The sequence below is a fragment of the Myotis davidii genome, unplaced genomic scaffold (assembly GCF_000327345.1).
Source record: "Myotis davidii unplaced genomic scaffold, ASM32734v1 scaffold6, whole genome shotgun sequence".
NCBI lineage: Eukaryota > Metazoa > Chordata > Mammalia > Chiroptera > Vespertilionidae > Myotis > Myotis davidii.
In genome coordinates, this window is record NW_006383011.1 from 18,625,695 (window position 1) to 18,642,900 (window position 17,206).

General features: G+C 37.7%; 1 protein-coding gene across 1 annotated transcript in view; it reads right to left on the reverse strand.

Moving 5' to 3' along the window:
- MTA3 (metastasis associated 1 family member 3) overlaps positions 1 to 17,206 on the reverse strand; it is a 116,675-nt gene that overhangs the window by 23,071 nt on the left and 76,398 nt on the right. The window contains exons 8-12 of the mRNA XM_006778650.2: positions 11,198 to 11,272; positions 9,383 to 9,441; positions 5,453 to 5,574; positions 2,491 to 2,642; positions 553 to 775 (exon numbers count right to left, since the gene is read on the reverse strand). Coding sequence (XP_006778713.1) covers positions 553 to 775; positions 2,491 to 2,642; positions 5,453 to 5,574; positions 9,383 to 9,441; positions 11,198 to 11,272 — 631 coding nt within the window. The remainder of the gene's footprint in view (positions 1 to 552; positions 776 to 2,490; positions 2,643 to 5,452; positions 5,575 to 9,382; positions 9,442 to 11,197; positions 11,273 to 17,206) is intronic.

Genomic DNA, 17,206 nt, shown 5'->3' on the forward strand with positions numbered 1-17,206 from the left:
TGCTAAATCTTCTAATAAATCTAGTGATTATGAAGCACTGTGAATTTCCAAAATATTGTATGATAACTGTAAAAGGTTCATGGGAAAACAATACAATTTATAATAACATACAATTTTTCATTAGTGTAAATTGGCAAATTTTATTCAAACCTAATGAATTCATGTAAGACTGGACTGCATGTCTCAGTTACGGAGTTCCACTGTACCACCACGCTGGGGGATTACATTGTGACACTACCTTCCAGGTAAAAGTGCCTCAATAAGACCTATGTAGGCAATTCCATCACAAAGCCCCACTGGATAGGAACACCTCCCATCATCTTTTGCTGAACACTATGCAAAAAACTGCAGAGGTGGCAATGTTTTCTTTTCAGGTTGGCATAATGCAAATGGCAGCAGACAAAAGCAATGTAAAAAAAATAAACCAAATAAAAGGCTGTACACAAGAACTTATGTTTATTGCAAATAAAAACAAAACAAAAAAGAGAGCGGGAAAGAGAGAAAATGGTCAGAAGCACAACACATAAGGTTAAGAATTCAAAAGCATCTTACATTCTGCCCTAATGGCAGCATAATTAATAGGAACAAACGGCCGTCTCGCTGCCTGCCGCAGCCGGAGGGTATTTTTGCAGACCTGACGAGCAAATTTTGTGAAATATGTAGTGTGAAGGAAGAAAGCTTGGCGGGTCTTCACTGCAGACTTTGGGCTCCCAGTGTTGCGGACGGGCATCCCCTGCATGGCTTGGCGGGACATGTGGCTTCTGACACGGGGGTCCTGTAGAATCAGACACCAACACACAGGTGAAGAACAGGGCTGGTTAAAGTGCAGTACTACTGGCATCATGCTCAAACAACAGTGCAGTTTTTAAATCATCCACTGAAGCATCTACAACTCAATAGCCTACCCCAGTGGTCGGCAAACTCATTAGTCAACAGAGCCAAATATCAACAGTACGACGATAGAAATTTCTTTTGAGAGCCAAATTTTTTAAACTTAAACTATATAGGTAGGTACATTGTTATTAACTTAGTTAGGGTACTCCCAAGCTGGCCTTTGCTAAAAACGTCCTCAATCTGATTGAGGTACGTTCGCTGAGGTCGACCCCTTCCAACTCTCCCATCCATACTCATCTTGTATACTTATTTCCTCTATCTTTTGTCACCTGCGCGCGATTTCCGGACACGACTAGCACTAACCACTGAACAATGAGACTGCTGACTGATTGGCTCACTCAACTCATGCATGAATCGCCCTCGCCTTCCCTGCGCTGCGTCTCCCGCGCCTGCGCCGTATCTCCCATTGCCCGACCACCTGACATCCCCCACTTCTTCTAATGCCACTTCTTCAAAATAGACTCGCCCGGGCTGAAAACCGACTTCTGCACATGGGCCATGAAGTTCCAATCACACTGTACGAGTGCGCCCGCACGTGGTATTTTGTGGAAGAGCCACACTCAAGGGGCCAAAGAGCCGCATGTGGCTCCCGAGCCGCAGTTTGCCGACCACTGCCCTACTCCAAATGACAAGATTAAAAAGTTTGTACTTTTGGCCGAAACCGGTTTGGCTCAGGGGATAGAGCGTCGGCCTGCCGACTGAAAGGTCCCAGGTTCGATTCCGGTCAAGGGCATGTACCTGGGTTGCGGGCACATCCCCAGCGGGAGATGTGCAGGAGGCAGCTGATCGATGTCTCTCTCTCATCGATGTTTCTAACTCTCTATCTCTCTCCCTTCCTCTCTGTAAAAAATCAATAAAATATATTTAAAAAAAAAAAAGTTTGTACTTTTGGAAAGAAGGTGGGGAAGTAGAGAAGAAAACTGGGTTTGGGGTGGGGGAGTATGTATGTGTTTTTAAATTGACCCTAACAACCCCAAACTATATTCATAATAAGTTTTTAAAAATATGCCAAGGGATTAGATTATTTTGAGTGTTGTTTAAAAAAATATTAAAGGACTCCAAGATCCTGTTAGTCCTCAAATATAATAGTCTCCCTCTAGTAGACCAGGGTGCTTGATATCTGCTATGAGAATTTTTCCAAAATCCTATTTCAACTGTTGTTCACCTCAAGATTAAGTCCACACGTTCTTGTGCCTCCTATGATAGCCAAGGAATGGGGAAAAAGTGTTCAAGTTGTTATTTTATGTAATAAGATACAATTTCAATAGTATCTAAAGGCTGCAAACTGTTTTCCCAAAAAAGCAATTAAAACAAACATTTAATCAGTAAGCTTTCTACTTATGCTAAGGCCTCCCACACACATTGTTCTTTTGCCTCGGTAATCTTCTCACAAAACAAATACTGAATACCTGTGAAGATTGGATTTGTCCCTGCCCTTCTCTCCACCCTCACCCTGAATATTATGGTGCTATGTTTAGCTACAAAAATAGCTTTGTTTGCTTTTAAATCACCTAACACTGTACTGTTTTCAAGGACTGATCCAGCCATTGAAAAATATGACCATCCTCAAGGCTATAAGGACTACTGCTCATGTACCTCTGTAGGTGGGCTGGGAGATAACTTCTCTTCTTCTGACTGAGTGGGCATTTTCAGGCCGCCATATTTTTTCCAATAGAGCCAACAGGTTGCACATAATCTACACTGCATATTAGGTGGACCCCAAGAATACCACTGATGAGACTGTGTAGCTAAAGATGGAGGAAAAAGAAAAACAAAGATGCTATAGAATTTGTAACATCAATATATAATCAAACATTTCAAAAAATATTTCAAAGCACTTTCAGTTTACGTTATTTTTCTTCCCCCAACTTACAAACCATATATGAAAGTCTAATATCCTATATAATAAAAGGCTAATATGCAAATCGACCGGTGGAATGACCAGTTGCTATCATGTGCACTGACCAACAGGGGGCAGACGCTCAATGCAGGAGCTGCCCCCTGGTGGTCAGTGCACTCCCACAGTGGGAGCACTGCACAGCCAGAAGCTGGGCTCACGGCTAGCAAGTGCAGCGGCAGTGGCGGGTCCCGCCTCCACTGCAGTGCTAAGGATGTCCAACTGCGGGCCTAAGCTATCAGCCGAACATCCTCCAAGGGCTCCCGGACTGCGAGAGGACGCAGGCTAAGCTGAGGGACACAACCCACCCCACCTCCGTCCGAGTGCACAAATTTCGTGCACCAGGCTTCTAGTATACATATAGTTTTCAAGACTCAGAATTCATTAAAAACTTCATATATATACCAAGTGCCCGTGGCATCTGTCTAAGAGAAGCTATTAGATGACGTATCCTACATAGTATGTTGTGCTGCTGGGGGAGTTTTTGTTAATTACAAATATTTTCTATTGTGTACATTTCTGGAAATAAGCTATCAGAAAATTATTAATGCTATTAGGGTTTAAAAGTTTAAAGCCAGTTTTCCAAACCTATAGTTCGGTTAAGGTACTCAGAGGGGCCCCACTGACAGAGGTAGGAATGTGAAAGAAGCAGGTACCTGTTTTCATTCCTTAATCAATAGATAAAATAATTATTTTAAATTTCTTCCTTTTAAAAACAAATTCCTTCAAGACTGTAAGTATATATTCAGTGAGCATATGTGGCCAACATCACAGCATGCTTAAGACCTAGTAACTTGGTTGATTTACCACATAGCTAAACACTGCAAGCCTGTGTTAGTCTTATTCTGCAGTTTAAATTACTGCCATATAACATTCAAAGTATCCCCATCTGAAGTTTGAAAACACTGACACTGACACATTTAAGTTAATGAGGTGCATAAAAATCACTATTATAATTCTGTAAGTTTGCGTTGGAATATTCCTCCCGATCTATAGCGCATAATGTTCAAGCAGCACAGTCAGGAGTCAGCTAATACTTCACAGCCAATGTCAAAAAAAGATGTGATGGTCGTTATAATCAGATTGCCTTTTTAGTTCATTGAGAATTATACTGTGCACCTCGTCATGTATTACTTTTGGAGGACTCCTTGCAAGCAGCAGCCCCAAAACCTTGCTCTTAAAATTTAAAAACAAATCATAAGTTGATTTTTTACAAACACAAATGATAAGAATTTTACATATTAGGCATGGACTTATTTTAGATTCTGAAAACAAAATTTTTACCCAAACTAAGACATGTCATTTAATATTTGTCAACAAATGCTTTTCTTCACACATAATTAATTCGTGTTCAATTGAAAAATGACAAATAGAAAAGAGCAATTTTTTCTACAATGATAAATCTTATAAACATATTATATTATTTTGATAGAAATTATTTTAAAATATGAACCAAAAATAAGTATTATAAAATTAAGAGTGCTTATTTGTCATGCACACAAAAAAATATCAGAATAATTATTTAAAGGTATATGTGAGATTATTTATATCTAAAGGGGGTTATATATAAAAGACAGACTAAGTCACTACCATGTATCTCCAGGATTCTTTTTTTAAAATTTTATTTAAATATAAATGTACTTCAAAATCTAAGAATTCCCAATTCAAAAACATTTGTGATGCAGTTCATGTAAAATCTTGACCAAAAGAAGCCAATTTTCCGCAAACTGTTTCCCCTTGTGCTCCCACGGTGCAGAAAATGGGTAGATATGTACCATTTCTATGAAGTCACAATTTGTCTGGCTCACACCTTCCTTGGTTTCAGAAGAGAAATTTTATGATTTGGTTTTAAGAGCCTTTTTAATGCGGAAACGCCCTCATTCATATGTCCTTAGGGCAGCCGGCTGCATCTACCCTCAAAGAGCTGCTGAGAGACAAAAACTAGGGACCAAGTAGACTTTTAATAAATATTCGTTTTCTTCCCTCTCCCACCCAAGCATACTTTGGTTGGTAGAAAACATAGATAATAATGTCACCGATACTCCATTAAGAGATGATATTGTTGTATGAGATTTTTAATAAACATAAAAAGTGTATCAACTATGTAATAATTGATCTCACCAACCCAATAAATATAATACTACCAGCCTCTGGTAGAGATTTTTGACAGGAATGAATAAATTGGATCCTGAGACCAAAAACAAATATCATAGAACTGCATCTCCCAAACCAATGCTCTGAGGGAATCTGGTCTGAGGACTATCAGCAGCAGTTTACACCCACACAGGTGTTTCCTACAGAATTATTTGGAGCCTTTAATTTGTCAAAGTATACTGAAAAACCCCAAAAGGGGATTTGGAATATTTCATGGGACCATGGTTTGCACAAAGCTAGTAACAACTCTGAATGCAACTCAGCTAACAATGCTGTATCAACAAACACAGGACCCCACAAAAGCAAATCAAAGGAAACCCAAGACTTAAATACTCAGTGTCCAGGCGGAAGGGAAGGATGGGCATCTATTCACTCTAAGGCTGCATTATTCTGCCCTCTGCACAGTACTGACCTCATGTACCTTCCTCCCACAGTGCCAGCACAGTTCCACGCACTTCAGAGACAGGCCTCAAATGAGAAAAGAAAGCCCCGCTGGAGAAAACTTACCATAGCAGCTCTCACAGGCTCGCCCTAAGAGGGGATTCTGCGGCTGGAATGTGGTTCCCACGGCCCCATTCACAGTACCAGGTTTGCCATTGCTGGTGGATATTTGGTTGGGATTCGGTTTGCTGCTTCCAATGAAATGTAAAGTAAGGTCATAAAAATGACTTGTACAAATAAGGCAAAGGCTCTACACTTCGTTACTGATTTATCTGAATTACACATAAATAAATCTGAATGCTTGGTGAAGAAGAAATACACTGGTGAAAGTGAACCCAAACCATTCATCTTTACAAAACAAGGTTATGCACAAACTGATCTCTTATGCCTGACACTCACAAAATAAATACAGCCATCTCTCTTCTCCACACAAATACAATTTCCTTAGGACACCCTCTGATTATTTTGAAAAATACAAGTTATTAAGTTGTATTAGCTATCACAAATTCTCCTGAGAACATAAAATACTTTTATGAATCATATAAATGAAGCCGAAGGCGATGTGCTGTGTTCAGAGGAAGGCACTGTCCTGGTTCTGCTGACTCCTGAGGGAACTTACAAAAGACCATGATCAACACAAACACTAGCTGTCAATGGGGCATATCCAGAGTTAAGTCAGCATTTCAGGAGACTCTGTTCATGGTAGTAATTTCTATTATGTTTGAACTTTCATGAAGATTACATAGCATTGGAAAGTAGAGGTTTTTCTCTTCAAGAAAAAATTTTAGGAGGAAAAGAGTGACATCATCAGAAGTGTACGTGCAAATTTCCCAGAGGCTATAATTCCCCAGAAACATGTACTCCAGATTACCTTCTACTTGCTGTGCAAACATGGCTAACTTGTCCCCATCTAGGGTAGGCTAACTCCCCAGCTTATAAGCCATGACCGATGATACTGCACAGGTATATATAGTATGTCCTCAATAAACTCATAATTCACTTAACATGTACCTGATTTCAAGGAACTTTCACATCTATTTGGGAGAAATAAATGCTGAATGACTATATCTTCCATGATTACTAAAGTAATGAGTGGTCACAACTATCAAGACACTTGGCGTTTCCACACAGAGTTGGTTCAGGAGTTTCCTCTTTGCTGTTTTTCATTCCCATAGTTCCAATTACGAGCAAAAGCCTAGTACGTAAACTTGGCCTGACAGCAAATTAAGATTTTTCCTGGCATTGTTACTGTAACTCTTGGTGACACCCATCACCACCCCCAGATGAAATCATTGAACCTCTGAGTGCTCTGAAGTCCCCATTCTATATACAGGGCTATTATTTAAACTTTAACCTGTGCCAGCAATGTGTTTTGAAGACAAATTGGTTTTAAAAAACAAATTTTAAGCCAGAAAGAATGTATTTCTCTTCTTATAGTTTTCATGTGGAAATGTACAAAATGAAAAGTGGTAATTTAGAATGATTAAGATGTCCAAGAGATATAATATTTCTGATTTTTAAAAATTTATTATAGCTAATAGACATGATGGCACTTTGAAATTAAATGACTTCCCCAAAATATGAAAATTTCTGATATTTAACCCTGGGCTAAAATATATGTGTTGAAAAAGAGCTAATATAAATTTATAGTTGAACTGCCTGAAAAAAAGAACAAGAGTACATACAACTTTAGTTCCTCACCTGAATCTAGAACGTTATTTGACTGAATAAACTACTGACCTTAATATTGTAATAATTACAAAAGGAAAACAAGTGTTCAAAGGCTGAATATACTTAAACATTTGAATCACTTAAACTATGTTTTGCAAAACCAAGTACCTGCAGGTTAATTCAGGGCACAAATGACTGAGGTCAATGTGACCATCCAAATAAACTTTTACTCTAAGAAAAACGTGAAAGATGTTTTAAAGTCACCATTATATGAAACTGTCCTTTTACCTGATGCCCAAACCTTTCCTCCTCCATCAGTGCTCCAGGTTCTACCCCTCCACCCTCTTGAGAACTTTGTTCCCTTCATTCTCCTTCCTGGACCCTCTCATTAACATGTTATGTATTTCTCCTATTTTAAAAACTCTCCCATTTCTCTATCCCAACCTACTCCCCAAAGCCGAGAACTTTCTCTCGACTGCCCTTTGCAGCCAGGTTTCTTGAGAGCTGCCATCTTCAGTGTCTGCAGCACCGTGGCTCTATGCAGTCCTCACCACGGCATTTAAGATCACCGATAACTTCTGTGATGCTAAGTTCCCTGGCTATTTCTCACCAGCATCTGACACTGATGGTCTCTTTCCCTCCTTGAAACCCACTCCTCTCTCAGCTTTAATGCTAATAATGCACTCACCTTGCTATTCTTTTTTAGCTTTCATTCTCTATCTGTATCTGACATATAAATACTGGATTTCCTCAAGCTTGGTCCAAGGCATTTTTTTTTCTTATTGATTCTCCTATGAAATCTCATACATAGTTTAAAAAACAATGATATATGCTGATGAAGCTCAAATTTGTATCTCTAGCCCAGAACTTTCCCCTCCAATATACCCAACAATATATTCAACACCTCTGTGGACACAACAAACTCAAAATGACCTAGACCTAACCTGGTTCTCCACCAGTTTCTTAGCTTGGTGAATGCACTTTTCCTTTGATATGACAAACATTGTGAAGTTCAAGAAAGCTGGTATGCCTGCTTTTGAAAATCTGAGACAGATGAATCACAACAGATTTCCTTTGGGGAGTTATTCTTTTGTAAATAACTCAAACTATATAAAATTTAAAAATATTAGAAACCACTCTCAGAAGGGATATTGTATCTCTGAATAAAAATTATGAGCCCCATAAATTACATATTATCTGTCTTGAGATAAAAGATTAGTAAGATGCCTGGCCAGTGTAGCTCAATGGTTTGGAGTGTTGTCCCTACACCAGAAGGTTATGGGTTTGATTCTCAGTCAGGGCACATACCCAGGTTGTAGGTTTGATCTCTTTCACATCAATGTGTGTGTACATGTGTGTGTCTCCAACCAACCACACCCTGGCTTCTGTCTCAAATATCAATAAAGGCATACCCTTGGGTGAGGATTTTAAAAAAAAGATTAGTAAGAACAATTCATTTCCTATGAGGCCTCTTATACTAGTATATAAAACTGTCTTAATGTATCAAAATTCAGTAAACAAAAGGCTAAGTATAAAGGCAACTGTACTGAGCTCACAGAGTAAGAAAAATCTTGGAGCAGTACATAAAACTTTGCAGTAAATTTCATTTTTATCCCCAAAGAACTTAGGATAGCACTATATATGTGGTGCTCAATAAACTGAATTTTTCTGAACAAATGAATGATTGAAATCCAAAGATCTCAAGAAAAAGATTATAATTCATTTAAAACATAGCATATGAAAAGAATATTGGCATCCATGTTGATATAACAATGTTTTCTAACTCCAAAGGAAAACAATGATAGAATGCTAGGCCAAAACAATAAAAAGTTATTCACTATTTATCCAACATATACAAAGTATGATTCCAATTACTTTCCCTAACCCTAGCCCTAAGCAAATAATATAAAATTATCAACTAGATAAACAACATGCCTCAAAAGGGCAATGTGCATTAACCAAAAAAATCCATTCTACCACATACAAGTTTCATGAGTTGGTAGCTTTCTGAAATACATTTGCTTCAAACAACAGTTTCATAGGTTAGTTTCCTAACACTTTCCCCGCAGCTGTGACAGAAGTACAATTTAGGGACATTCTTTCTCTCGTCCTTTTGTTGTCTACGTGGTGTTTTTCCTACCAGCCATTTTTCTCTCTAAAAATATTATTATAGTGATATAATGGGAAGCAAGTCTCATGCTTTGTAGTAGAAGAAAATAAGATACATAATGAATTCAAATTTGACTAGAACTGACCAAAATGACATATTTTGTTTTGATAGAATTAATACCATGACAAATATTTTAAAAGATTTCCATTACTTACTAAGTTGGGATATACACTTGTTTCAGTTTACTCTCTGCTTCTGCGGCTTTTAGACGTTTCTAATTCAAAAGATACATAAAATATTTTACATACAATGCTTAGCAACTATTACCACTTCATTGTTTTAAAAAATCCACAAGAAAATGAATTTAAAGCATAATTCAAAAGTTGCCATTTTAAAATGTGCATATAAGCTGCAGTAATTTCTAAGAAAAGTCACTAGATTCTGAGAAACAGAACTGTAAGTATTAATAACGTTTTAGACATAGATTTTAAAAGTAAAGCAATGAACAACTCCGTCCCCCACATGAGTGAATAAACAGGACTTGTAAGTAACCGTTTTTACTTTTCAAATTTATTTTCTACCGTATTTCTTCTTTTGGTTTTCTGGGAGAAAAAAAACACACATCATCTTTACTTTTAGAAAAATATTCAGAGGTGATTAGTTTTCAAAGTCCATGCAAAAGAAAGAGATAGTAACTATTCTAAGTACAATTAAATAAGCATTTACCCTCAAATGTTGGGAGGTATGCAGTATACTTTATAGCTTGGCTGAACTCACATCAGATTTTAGGAACCAATTAGGAGCCAAATGCAGGAAAAGGAATGGGAAAAAGATTATGTAGTCAAATCCAGAAACTGATCAACACAACATGAATGCAAATAGGGAAGGAAAATAATATATGGTAGATATAAAAAATAAGATAAACCAAATTATTTCTCCTCATTTTCTCAATGAGAAGTAAACAAAAACATTTAGGGGGACAACTTAAAACTTTTAGGGACGGAGTTGAAATTTCTGAAAAGAATTCTATCCAAATATTTTCAACCATCCTTGAGCGATCATCTCCACCATCTTTGGGGACTCTTTTTGCTTTGAGAAACAGTTTTCAGAACACCTGGTCTTCATTTCTATCTACCTAAATTGTTTCAAATAAGCACTTTTTAAATTATACATGATGTTGATTCTGGAAATGTTTCAATAAGCCATGGGTGGCTGGCTATTCACTATTCATGATCTCAACAACTCACTATGGCAATTTTTAAAGTGATCCTTAAAATGTATTTTTATAGCATCCAACACTTGCCACTGTGCAATCACATACTTAGGAAAAATAATGTCTATGTTAAATATATTTGCCCCTTTCCTTACCAGTTCTGACATGAGACTAGAAGAATATAAAAACAAGTACTGACTGGGGTCACTTTGGGAAAATGTGCCTTTTCCCAGGAAATAGTGCTCGAAATAAGTAACTGAGAGAGTTACCTCCATTTGGGACATGTGGGAAGGAGTCAGAAACAAATCACTCCCTGCTTCTAGAAATAACTTCGGATAAAAATTTATGTACAGTACACCGAGGCATCAAACTAGTAAGTCTAACTTTACAGTTAAGATAAAAGACTTAGGAGATATATCCACACAAATGGCATTGGTCTAAATTTTCAATATGTAAAAATACGTTGCTCAAAAGGTGTGCGCTAACATCACATCTTAGGGCATTCCCTCCAAGTATACTCACAAAGAGATGAGGCACCAGGCACCTGCAAGGAAAACACTGCCTCTCTAGCGGTACCTTCCCTGTTGTCCTTCCAAAATAGCTATCATAATAAATTCTGAAGTAAAAAAAAATATATTAAGACTAAAATCTTAAAATAATATCTTAAGGATATGAAATCATGCAGTTTAAAATAGTCTAGAAAAGATAAAGCAAACAAGACAAATTTTAAATTAAGTATATTGCTAAGAAATATTAAAATGTAAACAGAAAGCTCACTTTAATGCAATCATATTGGTAGTGATATATAAAAAATTACCTGCTGCACGTATCTGTCAGTAGTTTTCCACATGTAATAATATTCAATGATGCTAGTCAATGATTTCCAAGGGAGCTGAAAATATATTTAATATGACAATAAAAACAAGCTACTATAGCAACTGCTTTCCTTTAAAATAATGAGACAAATATCCAGATAGAAGATTCATCCAGTTTATGAAAACTGAAATTAATTCTTAGCAAAGGGTATCCCAAACAAGTTACATTCAGTTAGGACTAATATAACACATTTCCTTTCTACTTCCCGTTTTGCTAAAAATTATAAACTTTATGACTGATACTATTTTATGACTTACCCAGGAATACAAATTTCAGAAATGATATTGAAATAGATCTAGCCAGTTACTTCAACTTCCAAAGATGCCAGCTACCATTGGGTGGCGTGTGGTCTCTGACATACTTCCCATCCTTTAAAAAACTGCTCTATTTTGACTTATTTTTGTTGTAAAATAAATTAAAACAAATCTCAGAAGAAAAACATAGCCAAGTGTGGTTCATACTAGAAAAACAGAAAGCTTGTCTTTGATATTTTTCATTATTCAAAAATAGTCACATAAGCTCCCACACATGAGACCCACAACCAAAGAATATATTCAATATGTCCTTTTGTAAAGGGAGATTTGTTAGTCATTCAAGATGCAAATCAGGGCAGATCAAATTTCAGACAAAATGACTGATAACATTCACAACTTTTCACTGTAGCAGCAGACTTTTACAGATAGGTGACTCAGCACTCCCTCTGACTCCCATCTTGCTGTCCCTAATGCACTATCGGGTGAGAGAATTAAAACAGTACTTCCTAAACTCAGTGAGTTATATAATGTCTAATTACTGGGTTGTATACCTGAAACCAACATAATATTGTATGTCAACTGTAACTGAAAAGGAAAAAATCATTTAGTCAAAGAAAAAATAATAGTACTTCCCAGACAGCACTGCAGCTTGTGTCCCACATGTACTAGTAAAACATCTTTGCCATTCCTGTCACCTGCACACTTAATTCACCTATCTGACCTGAAGTAAAAACAGATGGAGTTTAGGGAAAGGAACTTATTTTCAGTTTAATTGGGTGGCAATTACAACAGTAATTACAAATATGGTCTCCTTGCAGGACCAAATCTGCTCAGTCACTGGCATTTGCATTACAACTAACGCAGTTTTCTCCAACCCAACAAGCAATCTAATGGATTTGAAAGGGTCTGAGGGATGGTTTAAGGAGCTTATGACATGACCACATAGGGTGAGACCGTATAACAGTTATTGGCAGAGTCCCCTAAGGTTTTACGCAAGCTAAAAACTCTTCATCTGCTAATTATTATTCTTTTCAGAAACAACCCCCTGACATACAATTACCTGGAAACCTGGAAATCAAGGGACCATGTAACCTGAGCTCGTCATGAGCCAGACTTGACCTAGCGGTAAGCCATGCAATCCTAATCAGGCATGTTCAGCACCACCACTCCTTCATCAAGAAGAAGAGGAGGTCACGAACACATGAGAAACATGCCCTAGTGTGTCTACTCCTAATGCAGTTTCATTTCTTCCTCAACTCCCACTTACGGCTTCATGGGAGACCCTAGGACATGTCAATTTAAGAGGAAAGAAATCTGACTGCGGCAGATGGCTTTGCACGATATACTGGCAACAAGTAGAACTAGCCCACTCCTGCATTTCAGGCCCAAGCAGGAGTGGCTCTAAGGCACAGTAAAGAAGGTAGATCCTTTTGGAGGGTGGAATATTCGAGTAAACATCTGGGTTTCTACTTCGAGTTGAAGGAGAGATGGCCAGAATTACTAATCCATACCCATTCGTGGGCAGTGGTTATTCACTTGTTACAATGATCAGAGACTTGAAAGAAATCAGATTAGAATATTGGTAACAATAAGGTTTAGAAAAGAGGTTTATGGGACAGACCTGGGTGTGAGGATATTTGTGTCCTCATGCTTACTCATAAGTTCCCTTTGCAGAAAAATTCTCACTAATATCAGGTGGATAAAGTTATCTCCTCTATGATGATCAACCAGACTCTTTTCCTAACCACACCAATACTCAAAGGATACAAAAGAGGCAAGGAGACAGAGATTACACATGGGTGCTACACGGGATGTCCTCTCACCAAATCTGATCCAATTACTCCAGGTGTCCAATTTGCAAGGAACGGAGTACACTGGGCCTCCCATTCCTGGTAACATGTCAGTTACATTAAACTCTCAGCATCATAGAATAGCAGCCATCTGTTCTCATTGAACAGACTATTATTCTAAATATGATTTGCCTTTTCTGCCTACAATGCATTAGCTAGCAAACCACCCACAGACTTATGAAAGACTTATTCCCACAAAATACTGCTTCTAACCAGGGCCCAGAACCCTCAAAAATGAAGTTTGGGTCACCCTACCAGATTAAGAACTGTGATTATTAAAAGTACTGAGGGGAAAAGAAGAGTGAGGGAAGTCGATTTTGAATGCCAATGAAGTCCTCAGAATGAGTTTCAAAAACAGAGAAAAAGAAGACTAAAGAAGTCATCCAGATTTCCCTCCTTGCTTGGTATAATTATTTCCCTCCTGCACCCCAATTCCCTTTCTATTTTTTATAAGGTCTCTTGTTGATGATTTTACCATTATAATTTAATGTAGAAGCTACAAGCTGGGTTGTGACTAAAATTAGAGGAAGACTAAACATCAACCAGAGATGCTATGACAGTAAATTTGTGCCTCCCCATTTGAAGAAATGGTACCACATTTTCCAATGATTCAGGAATAATTACTACTGTTTAAAAGTTGATATATGGAAGGAAGCAGGTACAGAAAGCAAGTATGAATGATTAGTCAAAGGTGGCAGACACTAGACATCCACTTCCAAACCACGTCTATCTCATTTTGCTTGAAACCCTAAACTGTATTTTCCCCAGATACCCTTGAACAAAGGTGCAGACTAATGGGCTATGTTAGCCAAACTGACAAACCTGAATGATATTTTTTTAATATATTTTATTGATTTTTTACAGAGAGGAAAGGAGAGAGATAGAGAGTTAGAAACATCGATGAGAAAGAAACATCGATCAGCTGCCTCCTGCACATCTCCTAATGGGGATGTGCCCGCAACCAAGGTACATGCCCTTGACCAGAATCGAACCTGGCACCTTTCAGTCCGCAGGCTGACACTCTATCCACTGAGCCAAACCGGTTTCGGCCTGAATGACATTTAGATACAGAAGTGAGCAACATCAAAATGAGGCTGCATGCAGGGAGACTGGATAGTTTGGCAAGAACAATGGTTGAGATATCATGTTCTTCTGGGCCATGTCTGTTGACCTTTCTCAATTGAAGCTTGAAATCATGGGTGCCAAGCAGCAGAGGGCATGGGTGTTTCCAATGTTCCTGAAAAGTATAGCATCCAAGCCTGGTTCTATAGTCCTCCAGAGATTCTATGAGAACTTACTATCCTATATTCCTTTCTGCTGATATTAGATATAGTGAATTCTGAACTTAGCAACTAACAACTCTAATATAACCCATACCTTTATTCTTTATTCTAAACTAGGTGAGGATGAGTTTCCTTCGCCCATAATCAAAAGCACTTAACACAAAAATTTTCCAAATTTCAGTATTCCCTCTGCTTAAAGCTCCTCCCCCTTTTATAGAATGTTCTACTCATTTTTAAGTATCAGTTTAGTTGCTTCCTTGGGTAAGCCTACCCAATTCCTCTAGAAAAACAGAGATGCAACAACTCCTGTACTAGTACATGCATTTCATCTATATGTCTCTAATAGCGGCCTAATACATGTGAGACACTCAACTAGTTGTTTATAAATAAATAAATAAATAAATAAATAAATAAATAAATATAAAATGGTCAATTCACCATGAGAACATAATAATCCTAAGTGTGCATGTACCTAATAATAGAGTTTAACATAATTAAAAGCAAAAACCTAATTACAATTGAAAGGAATAATAGAAATTCCACTATTATAGCTAGAGACTTTTAATGCTGCTCTCTCAATAAGTAATAGCTCTCAATAAGTAATAGAACAAGTAGACAGAAAATCAATAAGGCTTCAGAAGACTTGAACAACACTATCAATAAACTTGACCTAAGTAGCATTTACAGAACATTCCACCTAACAGCAAAATATCTATTCTTTCCAAGAGCACACAGAACATTCACCATAACAGGCCATACACTGGGCCAGAAGCAATCAAATCACAAAAATGTAAAATTTGGTTTTTACAGAGTATGTTTTCTGATCACAATAAAATTAAACTAGAATTTAGTAACAGAAAAATATACGGGGGGAAAAAAACATCAACCCCAGACCGTGTGGTTCAGTGGTCAAGCGTCGACCCAAAAACCAGGAGGTCATGGTCTGGGATGCATGTGGGAGGCAACCATTCAATGTCTCTCTCACATTGATGTTTTTCCCTCCCTCCTTCCCTCTCCCTCCCTTCCTCTTCCTGCCTCTTTCCTCCCTCCTTGCCTCCCTCTTCTTCCCTCCATCCCTCTCTCCCTCTTTTCCACTTTCTTTAAAAGATCAGGAAAATCCAAACCTGGCCCACTATTAACCAGACAGACTCAATCCCCTACAATAATGACCTAGATGAAGAGGCATGCTCATTTCAGAATACAAATACTGCTTAACTCAGCCTATGTTGTTTACATAGGATGTTCCATATCCAGTCAAAGATAGAAGACATTAAAAAACAGCATGGCCGAAACCGGTTTGGCTCAGTGGATAGAGCGTCAGCTTGCGGACTGAAGGGTCCCAGGTTCAATTCCGGTCAAGGGCATGTACCTTGGTTGCAGGCACATCCCCAGTAGGGAGTGTGCAGGAGGCAGCTGGTCGATGTTTCTCTCTCATCGATGTTTCTAACTCTCTATCTCTCTCCTTTCCTCTCTGTAAAAACTCAATAAAATATATTTTTAAAAAAACAGCATGAAAATAAATGTCCCATTTTCAAGAAATAAATCAGGCAACAGATATAGACTCCAATATGACCCAAATATTGGAAGTATCAGATATTAAGCTATGGTAATTATCACAAAGGATCCAATTGAAAAGGTGGACAACACAAACATATGGCGATTTAAGCACAGATAGAAAGCATAAAAAAGAATAAAGTATACATGTGAGAAAAAACATGCTATCATGTTTGAAGAATTCCTTTAACAAGTTAATCAGTTTGCTGGATATAGCCGAGAAAAGCATTAGTGTACTAGAAGATGAATCGATACAAATTATGCAAACTAACACACAAACAGAAAATCTCAGCTCTAGGAAACTAAGTGAACTACAGGTACAATGATTACAAAGAAAAACACACCCAGGTAAAATGTGGTAGTAAAACTACTGAAAACCACGAGTAAAGAAAAATCTTGAATACAAAGAAAAAGAAACATTTACATACAGAGGAACTTTCTCATCAGAAATTGAATAAGCCAAATAAACATCTTTAGGGTATTGAAAAAGAAAATAAATGAATTCTAGAAAGAATGAAATATCTTTTTAGAGGAAGTATCTTTTTCAGGCAAAGCTGAAATAAATCATTACTAGCTAAACATATGCTACCAATAAATGATTGCATTACAAGAAATGTTTCAAATAAAGACTTAAGATTCAACCTTAAAAAGATACTAGGAAAAGACAAAGCACATTAGTCCAAAGCAAGCTGAAGGAAGGAAATAATTAACATAAAAGCAGAAATTAATGAAAGAGAAAGTCAATCAAACCAAAAGCTGGTTCTTTGCAAAGATCAATAAAACTGGGAAAGCCTTGAAGAAAGTCTAGAGAAACTAAGATGGCGGCAGAGATAAACACCGGGAAATTAAGGCCGCTCACAACAATTGATTAATACCTCAGAGAAACAATACGGACTTCATCCAGAACCACAGGAAGCCTGGCTGACTGTAAATTCTACAACTAGAAGGAAGGAGAGGCACACTGAGACCCAGAGAAGCTGCAGGAGAGAAGCGCAGAGGTACGGGGCTC